At 34.3% G+C, this 14,486-nt stretch overlaps 1 protein-coding gene across 1 annotated transcript; it reads right to left on the reverse strand.

Annotated features, from left to right (window-relative positions):
* Positions 1 to 4,816: 4,816 nt before the first annotated feature.
* On the reverse strand, positions 4,817 to 8,064 carry LOC103947693. The gene is made up of 4 exons (XM_048588948.1): positions 7,974 to 8,064; positions 5,541 to 5,696; positions 5,173 to 5,321; positions 4,817 to 5,069 (listed from the first exon to the last, which is right to left on the reverse strand). Exons 1-4 carry the CDS (start codon positions 8,019 to 8,021, stop codon positions 5,018 to 5,020), a joined length of 405 nt encoding a protein of 134 aa, XP_048444905.1. The 5' UTR covers positions 8,022 to 8,064; the 3' UTR covers positions 4,817 to 5,017.
* Positions 8,065 to 14,486: the final 6,422 nt, after the last annotated feature.

Genomic DNA, 14,486 nt, shown 5'->3' on the forward strand with positions numbered 1-14,486 from the left:
TTTGCATGAGTCTTGAAATTGCTCGTCGGAAGCGCATATTGAGGCTATGTTAGATGAGGGATATCCTAAGTAGCAAAGAATTGAGTTAAAGTTAGTAAGAAATGGATCATATAATACAAGATTAGAAGAGATTAGTAATGACCTCTATGAGCATTAGAAATGCATGTGAGATGTATTTGAAAATGACACTTTCCAAGCAGAGATTTGCAAATCTCTCCCACATATATCTTTGTAATGCTTATGAATGGCATAACTAATCACTTTAATCTACAATTTTATGATCCATTTCTTACCAACTTGGATTCATTCCTTCAGACTTAGAAGTCCCTCATCCATATATAGCCTGAGTGAATTCTACAGAGGAGCTCCAAAAAGTGACTGTAGTGAATTCTCTTTAATATCGATTGGATTTATTCGTATGGAATAATCCCTTATTTGCTTTTCCAAAAAAAATAATAATAATAATAATAATCTTTGAAAGTTTGGGATCTACAAAATAAATTAATTTTCTAACACCAGTCCTCTCAAATTTGTCCTGCTGTTAACGCATCATGTATTGATATATTTTGTTGGAGGGTATTAAAGCTACTCACATCCAATTAAAACGTTGGATGATTACAGATAACGTTAAAATTAGTTTTAATGGAAGTGTCACAAATAATGTCAAATGCATTACAAATTTACAATGCAAGTTTTTAATTAATAATTGAGATATTCAGGTTGGTTGACAATTTTTATATATCATAATTAAGACATTTTGCACGTTCTACGTCAAATTCCAAAGGGATGTGATATCCACACACCCCATTTTACTTCTCACACACCCCTTTTTACTTCTCACACAACCCTTATTAATTTTTGTCATTTGATTTTCTTCAATTCATTCAATCCGACGATCGGAAATTAAGAGAGTGTGTGAGAAGTAAAAAGGAGTGTGTGGATAGTACACACCATTCCAAATTATATGGTTAATCATGTTTTTTTTTTTTTTAGTACATCTATCTTTTTACACTAAAGGGAGGGGGATTTCTGTTGAGCCACACAATGGGCAGCCTAGCTAATTTGATATTGAATTCGCCATCCATGAGATTCGAACCTAAGACCTCTCACTTTCAAGTGAAGAGGAATACTTCTAGACAGTAGTACTAAGTGGCTATGGTTAATCATATTTTATCTAAGAAGCTAAGACAACTAATGGTAGGACAGTAACATAATCAGTTTTGTATTTTTTAAAAAAATAAATAATGATATTATCTACACTAAGGGTGTGTTTGTTTGACCGGATTAGGGGAGACTGGACTAGACTAGACTAATTGCTAGTGTAGTCCCATGTTTGTTCTGAACAAGGATTAAGTTTAATGAGTTTAGATAGGACTCGCTCGGATTATACACTTCGCTAGGAGTTCTTAACGAAGGACCCCAATTTTGGCCGAACTCATAAGCCCTTCTGATAGAGAGAAAACCGCGAGAGAGTCACTCGTCCAAGAACCCCAACGTTGCTCGTCCTACTCATCACACATCACTCCCTCATTGCCCTGCTCCCTCATCGCCGTCCTCCTCACCCTCATCTCTATGCCCTCCCTCATCTGCATCTGCTGGCCCTCATCTGCTCTAAGTTGTCTGGTAAACTTCAAATCTTTGATTTATTTCGTCGATTTGTTTTGCAGATTGTGATATTACTGAGCTTTATTTGATTTTGTTTTTTTGGATTTGAGAAAATTTCAATCATAGACCTCTGCACTTGAACAGATTAGGGTTTTGATTTTTAGGTCAAATTGAGATTAGAATTTGAGGTTCTCATATTTCTGTGTAGTTTTTTGTTTTTATGTTCTTGGTTCACGAATCGATGACTGGATTGAGAATGACAAGGATTATGAAAGTTAAGCACTTACCTTGATTTCCTTTTGGTAATTCTCTTTTGGATGTTTATTTGATTTCGTTTTTACACTTCTTATCACATACTGCATCACAAATCGAAGAAAAAGTACAGCGGTTCATCGTAATTCAGGGTCCAAGTTACTCTAGAACTAGAAGTATTTGTAGGGAGATTCCAAACCCAAAGACCTCTTGCAACCAATATCACGTTAGAAACCATCGGACACTAAGTTTAAGCTATTTAGAGAATGAACCATCAGTAACTGATATATGTATAGTAATCTAACTGGAATATTTATGTTTACCTAAGAATCTAAAATGCTTTCAAGTTATGGATTTATTTATTTAATTAGTTTTTTTCCCATTGTCTTGTAATTGCCAATTGGTGGCTTTGTTTCATCTGGTTTTGTTCTCTTGAAACTCTTTTGTGGTACAGATCCCATTATTGGTTGCGGAGAAGAGGAGCATAAACGGAAGTGGCCGATACTCAGAACCCAAGGGAAAACAAGTAACAAATGACTCAAAACCCTCGAGTCTAGAAGTAAAGGTATAAGTCCTTAACCCATAGATCAATTTTCGACATGGATCTATTGAATGTAGTCCTTGGATGTGTGAAAGTCTGCATTGCATCTTTGTGAATATGACTTCTGTGATATTATAGAAAAACCAAACTGTTTAGGCAATGTAAAAATTCAATTCTACGAAGTTCTATCTATTTGAGCTAAATAACCTTCTTGCTTGAAAATTCAACAGAAATTCTGACAAAATTTCATATATATATAGTGATTTTCTGGCTGGGGCCTTCCACATGTATGGGCACAATCTAACATAGATTTCTAGGGGTAAATGTTACATTTTCAAGTTTGGTACATAAAAGAAAAATTGTGATGCAGATAATGAAGATATTGTCATATGAAAAGTAAGCGTCATGAAAATCAAATATATGTTTCCAATTTGATTGGTTAACTTTTGTTTTTTATTTGCCTACACTTTTTCAACTTAACCTTGTGACTTGGCTGGTTTATTTTGGTACAATGGGTTGTTGATGCAGTTAGTTGTTTAAGAATTCTTTGTATATCGTTTCTTTTGATCTAGTTCATTTGATATCACACACAATTGCTTTGTATCATGAATTCTTTGATCTAGTTAATTTGATATAATACTCACTTCATTTTAATCATCCTTAATAACAGTAAATATTACATATATAATGTCCTCATTAATTTTCCTTTTTTTTTTTTTTTTTTTTTTTTTTTTAGTTTGGATCAAATTGATGTATTGACTCTTATTTTGGAAAAACCATAAAATGTGGGAGTGTTCAGGTCAATCGATTCAGAACTCAAGAAAGTGTTCGTCCAAAGGCTTTTAAGCGACAAAGCAAGCGGATGAGTATATTATTTGGTACCTTTTGACATGGATGTATTTTATTAATCGTACAATCTTAGGTTATGGCTTCTAACTTAGCCTTGTACTGTGAAATATTTTGGCTAATGTTAACTAGGATTTTGTAAATTATGGAGATGTACTTTGGAATGCTATACTATAGTTAACTAGCATTTTGTAAAATATTCTGGAGGAAAGTTTAGTGAATGATGTTTTAGAGAGCCAGTCAATGGCAAAGATTGACTTGTGCAATGAAATGATGAAGTAATTGCTCCTCTCTTTCTTTTGCATATTGTTAATAGAGGATGTTGTATAATTACTAGTATATATATGTATATATGTGCTTAATCAGACAAAACAAAAATTCCATAAGCATGATTATTGTTATTACTAGCTTAGGAATGCATAAATTGTTCATGACTCTTCCTTTTGCATATTGTTACCAGTTTTCTTCAAACTAGTTGGAGCAAGCCAATTTACTTGTTAGGAATCCAAATGTAGCAATGATCAATGTGCAGCTATCCATTTGTCATTGTGCCTCGCATCATTGTGGTCTTGGGATTGAATGCAATTGTCATGGTATGGATTGAAATTGGCTTATACATATAAGAGCAATTCCAAGTAATTATTTCACAATTGAGTTAAAAACTAAACTTGTCATACATCAATTTTCGTTCTACTCAAATACAAGTATAAACCAACACCTTTAATTTTAATCTACAACTTTAAACCAATGGTGAATTATTAAGAAAAACATCCTAAACCCTGTCGATTGTTGGGAGAATATTTTGTTATATTGATGTTTGGAACAATGCTACTCTTGAATCATGTATATTTCTTTTGTTCGCAAAAAAATTTGGTTTTTGTATTTTTATTGAGTCTCACTATCATCCAATATTGTTAATTTTAATAATATCTTTAATAAAAAAAATAAAAAAGCAATTAAAATAGAACAATAAAGTAGTCCTAGTCTAAGCAAACACCAAACTGGTGAACAGTACTTTTCCTGCTTCTTAGTCTGACATTGCACCAAACGTTTCACTAAACTAGTCCAGCGTAGTCCCTGCAACTAATCCAGTCCGAGACAGTCTGATGCAACAAACGCACTCTAAAGGCGTGGGGACTGGACTAAGCTCCTCACAATAGGCTAGCAGTAATGTGGTTCAAATTCGCCTTTAGCAAGAATCGAACCTAAAACCTCTCGCTTACAAAGTGAAGATAAATACCACTAAATAGTAGTACTAAGCAGCAATCAATTTTGTATTTAGTTTACTAATTTTCCTCATATGATAGTTCTTGGCTAGGTTGAACTTTAATACCTTAGGTAATAGGATCTGCGAGGATCCATGTTGTAATGTTTTTTTCTCCTGAAAAAACTCACTATAAATACAAAAACTAAATTTATGTACTTCGATCATATTTTTTTTTTTTGGTCGAAAGTATTTCAATCAAATTAGAAGGATACGAACGAATCACTAATCTGAGACCGAGCTCAGGCCCACCACCACTGAAATTCGAGGATTGGGGTGTTTGTATGATATTACAAATATAAGGGGTCATTACAAAAGTATATATACATCACCCATAACTTGATATACAAGGCATTCAGCAGTTGAAGAATACAAAACAAAGAAAACACTTAAATCTTCCGAAGTATAAGCCTACAAGCCGAATTTTCTTTTACATATCGCAGTCTCCTCTATTCAAAGCACAAATATGGTTAGAGCAAAACTATCTTTCCACGGCCATTGCAGGCAAGTCATGATCGTGCAGAAGAGCACTTTGTGCAGTAGCTCCATTTCTTTGGAAGCCTGATACCATTTAGGAGGAACTTACGCATGAATCAAATTAGGACGAGAGAGAAAAGAAGGGCAATGGAGAAGGAATGTGAGAGAAACACAAAAGAAAGTGTACCCTGCTGTGTATCGAGTGGCCATATTCTTAGAAGCCAATCTTGCCCTCTCAGCACTTTCGTCTGAGAGTTTCTTGAGTACAAAGCCTTCACCTTTGCATTCAGGACATATCCCAGAACCACGACAGGCTTCACATATTTTCATAGGAACCTGCACTTCTGAAAAGGAGTTCATATGGATAGATAGCTCAGGCACATGAAAATAGATGTGACACGGTCATAATTACCCTCTTAGAACTTTCGTCGGCACACAATTGAATTATTACATGTTCTATCAATGCCGTTCTTTAAAGGAAACAAATTTGTCTTTGTAAATTATTAGTTAGCTGGAAGTAATGCTCTGATTGTTGTTTTATAATTAAGTACATGCCTCTGCTTCCTCAGAAGCTTTGGTTCTCTTCGCAAGAATCGTAGCTGCTGTACCAACAACTGCAGCAGCAATTGCTATTGAAGCCACTGTTTCATGTAGAGCAGAAGATACCAAGGACGATGGTCTTCTTCTTTGCTCTTGCGGCTTTACGTTGACTGAAGAACAAAAGTCACGATCCAATCAATAAAGTACACTATATCAGAAGAAAGATCATTGCACTTAAATCTGTTAGTAAAGGAGAATCCTAACCAAACACTAAGTACCAAATTAAGTGGCATGCACTGCAACTTGAATTGTACAAAGAGAACGTTAAGGTGTTAGATTAAGGAATAAAACTTATACTTCGCCTGATAGAAACAAGGGGAAGAAGGAAATTGAAACATGAACCCAGATATTTTCACGCGTATTGCTGTTGTTTATTGGGAAGCAGAGCACAAAGTTTTAAGTTTGAAACAATGAAACGAAAGAGATGGAAGCACATCAAGCTCAATGAAAATATGGAAGAACATGAATTCTCAATACGACCAAGCAATGTTGAAGAAATCAAGATACTAACTTCGTCTCAAAATCAAGATACTAACTTGCTATAAGCTTTATCATCATACGATTCTCGCTTAGACCAAGTAAACAAACCTAATGCTGAAGAAATCTCATTATGGTTGAAACCGTACGATAAAGAACGGCATAAATTCAAGGATTCCCAACCATACAGGAGTATTTAAGGGATTTTTAGAGCAAAGTTCTAGTCCACGAAACCTTTGCAGGACTAGTGCCCTGTTCTTTTTTAGCCAAAAGAAAAATGGACTAGTGATCAGAAACTAGAATCTTGATCCTCAATATTATGACAAAGAACAAACAGATGGAAATGTTCTTTGTTACTATTTGCAAAGTTTCAGTTACACTTACAGAAGCTCCGATTGTGCAGATTTCGTGTTTTAAAATATAGCTTACCAGCATCAAATCCAGACAAAAAAAGACAATGCTGTAAAATTAATGATAATTCATTGTTTACCATCCCTAACTTTAAATTAACAGATTATATCAGTTGTTCCGAAACCCAATAGAACTGGAAAGGAAGATTACTCAAAACTGTAGAAACCGGCACACACTTAGGTAATAAAAATCTTCAACACGGCACATTGCTAGACAACAATGTACAGAATTCTCCGTTGGTTTCTGCATAAGATTTTTCAGTGTCAGTTGTGTCATGAGTGGACAGAAGGAGCTATTGCGGCTTATGGTCTGATGCGGTTTGGTCCTCACATTGTTAGATGCTCCCCCTCCCAGTGGTGAGCAACTGATTATTGAGGATTTATTAGGTGTTGCTAATCCTCGCTTAGTGTCAATTTAAGTTCTTCATTTTGGACCTTTGGTCACCATATGTAGCAAAAAAAGAAAATGAAAACTAGACACAATCAGATCCACCCAATACTAATACAGGGAAGCCACACGATACAAGTGAGTGCTTCAGTGCAAAGAGAAATCAACCAAACATTGAATGAAAAACCAAGTTCTTACACAAATGGTAGAACCTAATTATGGACTGCTTTCACATGTTTCAGGCTCCACCTTGCTTCCTACCAGCCACACTAAAGTTCACCTAAATTCTAATCTCACCATCTTGCTACCCCAACCCCATCTTACATTTTGCACTCCCCGTCTACTTAAAGACCGCGTTTCTCAATAGAATCCCTAAACTCATATCAGTACAGGAAGCAAATACTTCACCCATCAAAAGCAAGTTACTGAAAAGAAGCACTTATGCTCTCAGAGAAAAGCTGCTCAACTTAATTTCACCCCCCACCAAACCAACCAAGAAGCACAACCCAGAAAGATCAATTCACTCAGTTTCTTTAACCAACATTAGTTCTAAGTGTCCCCATTTATTGGCATCCCCTCAACAATAACTTGTATGAAAAAAATTCGGTAGAAAAAAAGGACCATCTTTTATGTTGGTTTTAATTAGGAAAACCCCTTACAACAGCAACCAGCTTCCTCCATAAAGATTATAAATGGTATGGGTATTGGTGGAATAACCAAATCATTGGAACTCACTTTCCTAATCACTCACAAATGCAGAATAAATCCCACAGTAATGTCAATCTTTTGTGGGCGCTCTCCATTCATGGCTTGCCTCATTTTTATTATTTCTTGACGTTTACTTATTAACCTTTTCTTTTACAACAGAGCGGTATCTAAACTACTTTAATCTACATGAGAGCAAACACACTACTCTAATCAACGGATCTAACCTATGTCTACCAGTTGCTTACCAACCGTGAGTGCCTAAGATTAAAATTGTAAAGCAAATCAATAATCAACAACTTCACTTTCTATATAATTAACACATAAATTGGGAAGATATGCAGGTGCACAATAAATACATACATAAAGCTTGGAAATGATGCTTGAAATTAATAAAATTTGGGATATCTTAGGAAGGGAAGAAAATGATATTTTGCCCACAGCTAGCTCCATCATTTACTGTGTGTTATCGAGTAAGGCAAAATATGATTGTCGTTCCGTTATCTTAACCACCTTATCTTAGCTGCTGGGTCTGGTCGTTAGTTGGCCTTGGTTGTGAACACAATTTCAGAAATGCCATTTTCATTTTGGGGCTCAAAATGTGCATTTATTTATGGTCGGAAATTGGTGAAAATGGGACATTTGTGACTTAGGCCTTAGTTTGGTATTGTTGTCATTTTAAAAAGAATTACTTATGTTGTGCTGTGACAATAAATAACTGTAAAATAAAGTTGTTGAATGTTTAGTAAACTTTTGTATAAAACTGTTGTGAATATATTAAATGACTATAAATGATATGGTATTGAATGTGATATAATAATTGTTAAAGAGAATAATGTACGGGCAAATATTGTAATTCTGTAAAATATGCAGGGTATACTTATCATTTAAAATTTCATTAAATGGGCACTGTTCACTGTGAAAAAAAAAAAAACACTCTTTTTTTTTACCATACTTCTGCTTTTCTGTACTTTTATGTTGTCATTAATAGCACTTTTTTTTTTTGTTTTACCAAACACATTTGATGTTTCAGATTTTTTAATAAGCTACCACAATCCCAAATTAGCTCTTAATCATAAGGAGTCGTTTGATAATCATTTCAATGTTTAAATTTTAATTTTAAGTTTCTACATTTGAGTTTTGATTTTAACAAAAATGGTAATTATTTCAGTTTTTGTTTATGTAGAACTTCGTATATGGTTTGAGGTCATAATAAAAGCGCACGTGACAAAGAGTATGTAGCATTTTTCAGAGTTAGGATGAGCGTGTGATAAAAATTGTCTGCTAATGTAGTCCCAAGGTCATGAATCATGATGAAGGTTATGGGGCCTAAAACGTGTTTGCAATCAATAAGAGTTATGGATGCCAAATTTTAGAACGGGAATGTCATGCATGTTTTTTGACCCAGAATCGATGAATGAGAAAGGAAAATAAAAAACAGATCCAAATTTTAAATTTAACTTTGGAATCAGTAGGTTTGTTTTTTTTTTTTTTCTTTGTTTTTTTGGAAAAATGACCATTTGAATTGGTTGCCGAACAAGTTTTCAAACAAGTGATAGAGTTGTAACATTTACAAACCTTCTATTTGGCTATTTACCGTGAGCAAGCGTATTAATGACGTATTCACGACGTCCTTTGTGTTTGTTGTGCTCTAAATATCTAATATTTGTAGTTGCGCAGATATTCCCATGGGACCTGTGACTCAATCAACTTGAATCTCATACATTAAGGATCAGTTTACTAATCCGTAATTAAAAGGAGAGGAATTGAGTTGATGAGGAATTAAATTAATGAGGGGTTGGAATGGGGAGGAGTTGGAATTGGATTCATGTAGTAACTCTTTACTAAAGTTTTCTGGAATCGGAATAAAAATAGTATTGATTTCGTTTAAGTTGTTTATTAATTTACCGAAATCGGAATATAATCCAATACTAAAATGCCCTTATCCAGAATATATATAATAAATTGAATTATTATTTATGTACTAATTAATAAAAAATTATTTATTAAAAGAGTGAAAATAAATAAAATAAAAAATAAAGAAACCCTAACCAATATTATCCTTTTTCTCTTTCGTCAAAAAAAAAAAACAAAATCTCATCCTTTTGTTCATAGAAACCCACTCCTCATCGCCACTATAACTCTCTCTCTCTCTCTCTCAATCCATTGCATTATGATTTCAAGATTATCTGTTTCAAGTTCTCGGCATCTCATGGCAAGTGGATTTGGGTTGGGTTGATGATATGTAGTGGTTGCGGTGATTAGGGAAGGAGTGGCACTGGACAAGGGCGTTGGATAGCAGAGGATGGATTTCCGTTGGTGATGCAAAGGGTAGTGTTGGAATTTTCAAAATAAAGTGAGGGTATAATTGGTTGAAGATTCACATTCCGGATTCCCCATAACACTTGGAATTGGATTACTACCTACATCTAAGGAATCCAATTCCTCCAATATAAGGAATTGAATTCCAAAATTTGTGTGGGCCCCGCTACTATTTTCAATATTTAGTAAACCCCGGAGTACTCCGCAATTGAAATTCAATTCTACATTTTCATTCCAATTACAAATATGTAAACACGCCCTAAATAGTTTCGACCACAAAACAAAAACAAAAAGAACGTCATACATTTTTAGATTTCAAAAAAATGTTTCTACTTCTGAAACATGGAATACTCCACATGCACACGGTGTGATTGCATGCATGCATACGTAACCTCATCTGTTTTATGGGTTGTAAAAGTTTAAACTCTAGATGTTCGAGTTTAAAGCTCATTTCATGCCCGGTATTTTATCATCAAAACTCTTGTTTTAGTTGCGGGTAAGAAAAGATGCCTGTAATACTATTAAAATAATGTTACTCTAGCTTTATTGAGTGTAATATGTCCTACTGTATTGATACCATTAATTAAGAGATTTAACTTTTATGTGAAATGTAGTTGCTGATATCTGCTATTCTCAAACCAACTAATTGTGTAATCGACAGCAAAACCAAACCCACCCAACTCTTCCGGGAATGGCATTTTGCCATGATAGTCGAATTAAAAGTTGTAACTCATGATTGCAGCATGTACATTCATTCTTTCTTTCATAACTTACATTAGTGTCTTAACTTATAAAATACATATTTTCTTCCCACTTGTTTCATAAATCTGATATGAATATTAGGCATTAGCATTTTGTTGTTTGGGAGGCAATTTTAATATGGTGGTGGATAAAAATCCTAATTATCTTCACCAAGAAAGTAGTTGGCCTATTTTCTGTTTTAATTATTGTTTTATTTAATAGTTGATTGCTTATGGGTAGATGATGTTAATGAGATCCTTTAGAAGAGTGAGTAATTTGCTCATTGCTGCCTTTCTACTTGCATACTCATGGAGAGATTTTTTAACATGTCCAGAATACAGGGTAGGATACTACATGTTATTATACAATTAGAGGAATACTTAAAAAAAAAAAAAAAAAAAAAATATTCCTCTCATTGTATAATAACATATGGTGTACTACCCTGTGTTTCGGGCACACTGAAAAATCTCTTCATCCCATGGGTGTACCACCGTATCCACAAAATTTGGAATTAACGAAGCCATTCGTTTCCTTAATCATCATGAGAAGTTAAACTCTTGATATACACAAAATTAACAGAGGGAGATTTGAATTCGAAACCTCAGATTCAAGAAATGATGTTCTTAACCAACTAAGCTATCAGTGCCTTGCAAACTCAACTCATTTTAATGTATTTGAATCAAGCCTCAAGCTCACTGGCATATGTTATGCCCGAAGTACTATATACAATGATAATTTGAATTAGTGACATAACTTTTAATTTGTTTGAGTATGCATTGAATTCAAATCTAACCTAAAATTAGGAAGAAATATCATATCCAAATTGTTATTAATCTCACATCTCTTATGTATTTTGTTAAATTCATATTCATCTTTCATTATGCTCGTGATTACCGAATAACAAAAGGTAAGTGCATAGCCAAATACTTATTAAATCCTGAAGTTATTGGGCTTCTATGAAGTTTCCCTTTCACCAGAAAGAAGTGGTCACTTAGCACCTCCAGCTCTCGATCAAAATTTTCAATTTTTAATTTTTTTGGTGGGAAACATTAGGTTAGTTTGGAGAAAAATAATGAAGGATATTAAGAAACCGAGTGCAAACCGTGCTATGACAGAAAACTCACGGACATCCTCCTTCCTGCACAGTCTAAAGAAGCATGTACCAACCACAACCCCAACACTAATATTACAAAGACAATGAGCTGTGCAACCTCTTGCATTGTTCAGCTACTCACGAGCTTATTTAAGACCCCTTTCCAATTCCCCCCTCCTTATATAAACCTCTCAAAACTTCCATATACTTCAAACCCTCACAAACCAGAAAAAATAAAAACTCAAAACATATTCCAGATATGTCTACCTATCTTCTCCCCGTTGTACTCTTATGTTCCTTACTCTTGTTGTCTGGTTTTGACATCTCTATGGCTGCAAGAAACATCCCATCTAGCGCTCCGAGCACGATGGTGAGGCCTCTGGTTACTGAAGGACGAGATCGCTACGTGAGCATGAAGCCTCGGGACTTGAATCCCAAACAAGAAGTTTTTCATGGGAGGGAAGTGAAGGGTTGCTTGCCGAAGGGGTTTACGCATGCATCGGCTCCTAGCCGGTTTGTGAACTATCACGCACTTGGCTCAGGGTGTTCTTCTGCCAAGGGTTCCAAGAAACCTTGATGCCGGAAAGGTATTCAATGGGTGCTTTGTATATGATTTTGGCATTTATGCATGGTGCATTTGAATGGGGAATAAGTGTTATTGTATATGCCGGTTATACATAACATTGTCGCTTACAGTATGCATGTGAGTCTCACTATTTCATAGTGGATCAAACATTGTATGTTGTGAGAATATAATCGGCACATACAATAATTCTTGAAAGGAGATGGACAGAGAAAGTTATGAATTTAAAACATAGTTTTGGGTCGTGATGACAAAATGAGAGAAGTGTTGATTTATTTTTTTTTCTCAAAAATTCATTTGTGTGAGTTTAATTTGTTACGTTTTTCTTCACCTAGGTGGGTGATGGTTGTATTTATCTTATATATATGTATGAAGTTTTTGAACCAATGCTTCTCCAATGTGTGATTCTTTCTTTTTCTTTTGCTTTTGAATACATCTCTCCTTAGTCTCCTATATGATTAATATAATCATGGAATGCCAAATGGAAATACTTCATATGAAATTTGAAGAAATAGTAATTAATTATTTTGGCTATTAAATTCCCGTAATTTATTTATGAAGTGTAAAGGAAGATAGAAGCCAAATTAAATTGGAAGTTGAGGGCAGTAAAAACCTGGCCTAGCTTAACATTTGCTGAGCAATTCACCAACCAAAATAACTACACTCCTGCGATCGTGACGTATGAGTTTCATCAAGTTTTCATTTGTCCATTTACTCATTTATCCATTTTGCAACTAATCCAGGCCTTTGAAAAAAGAGAAATGCTAAGGAGACTCTCAAAAGTGAAACTTTTCATGGATTCTATATCATATTATGTTTTTAGCACAATTTGTTATAATATCAGCACAAAAATTGACGTTAATTAAAGAGGTAGAATAGAATCCATATAGAGAGTCACACTTTAGAAGAATTCTTTTAGCATTTCTCTTGAAAAAATGAGATGAAAAAACGAAGCCCTCCATCCAGTTTGGGTGTTACTTTCTTTTCCCGTGAAAATCAGACAAATATGTCCCCACTAACAATTCAGTCTTCAGAATGTAATGAGAAATCAAGCCAAGAACTAGATCTAATTTAGAGATATAATTGAAAAGCTAAGGGTCTGTTCGGCAATCACTTTATAGATAACATCTAAATTATCTGTCTAGTAGAGATAGAATCCATAATATAAGTAGGGCAATTGAAGAAATGAATAACGAAAATATAAAACAAAAGACACAAATAAAAACAGAAAAACAAAAACCAAAACCCATTTTAAATTTCAATGTTTAGTTTTCATTTTTCCGTCCCCCTCACAATACTTCTTCATCTCTTTCCTCATTATGAAATTGTAGCAATAATCCTTCAATTTTAATTAAATTGGAGCAATGGTTCCTCAACTAAAAATCCATTATCATTGGTCCCTCCACTCATCAAAATATGCAGCTATTGTTTTTTTCGTCAACTTTGTCAAAACGAGTTACGTTGGAATGACCATTCCTACAATTGGGATCCCTCAACTTATCAAAACATGTAGTTATGGTCATTTTCGTCAACTTCCAGAATTTTGTCAAAATTAGTTTATGTTGGAAGGACCATTGCTACAATTGGATTAAAGTTGAAGGACTATTTCTCCAGTTGGATTAAAGTTGAGGGCCCAATGGTAATGAATTTTTAGTTGAGGGACCATAGCTACACGTTTTGATGAGTTGATGGACCAATAGTAATGGATTTTTAGTTTAGGGACCATTGCTCCAATTGAGTTAAAGTTGAGGAACAATTGTTACAATTTACTCTTTTTTCATATCTCAAGCATAAATAGTGAAGGTAAAAAATCAAAAGCAAAATGATTGTTTATATTGACCCATGCTGAAAAATAAAATCACAGTCGAAATATCTAACTATTTAGAGAAAGGCCCTTTGACCTAAAGCAATGTTTGGATGAAGAATTTAAGATTTCCAAGAAATTCTAAAATAATGGAATTTGAAATGTTAGAAATTTATTTTCTAAAATTCATGAAATTTTTTTTTTTTTTAGGTACCTAAAAGAATAAAAAAATACAAATACGGGGTTTAATGTCACATCCCGGGCTCAACTCTGTCATGGCACGATATTATCCACTTTGGACCTCAACCACGCCCTTACGGTTTTGTTTCTATTATCCACTTTGGACCTCAACCACGCCCTCACGGTTTTATTTCTGAA

Source organism: the organism of the source record quoted next, unplaced genomic scaffold (assembly GCF_019419815.1).
Source record: "Pyrus x bretschneideri cultivar Hongxiangsu unplaced genomic scaffold, Pyrus_bretschneideri_v1 Contig29, whole genome shotgun sequence".
NCBI classification, from domain to species: domain Eukaryota; kingdom Viridiplantae; phylum Streptophyta; class Magnoliopsida; order Rosales; family Rosaceae; genus Pyrus; species Pyrus x bretschneideri.

What these genes read in the sequence shown, in the direction of transcription:
- LOC103947693 (XM_048588948.1), bottom strand. Translation starts at nt 8,021, where the DNA reads ATGATGGAGCTAGCTGTGGGCAAAATATCATTTTCTTCCCTTCCTAAG. An exon ending in CATTTTCTTCCCTTCCTAAG is followed by an intron (nt 5,697 to 7,973) that starts ATATCCCAAATT and finishes TTTTGTTCTTCA; the next exon opens with GTCAACGTAAAGCCGCAAGA. An exon ending in GCCACTCGATACACAGCAGG is followed by an intron (nt 5,070 to 5,172) that starts GTACACTTTCTT and finishes AAATGGTATCAG; the next exon opens with GCTTCCAAAGAAATGGAGCT.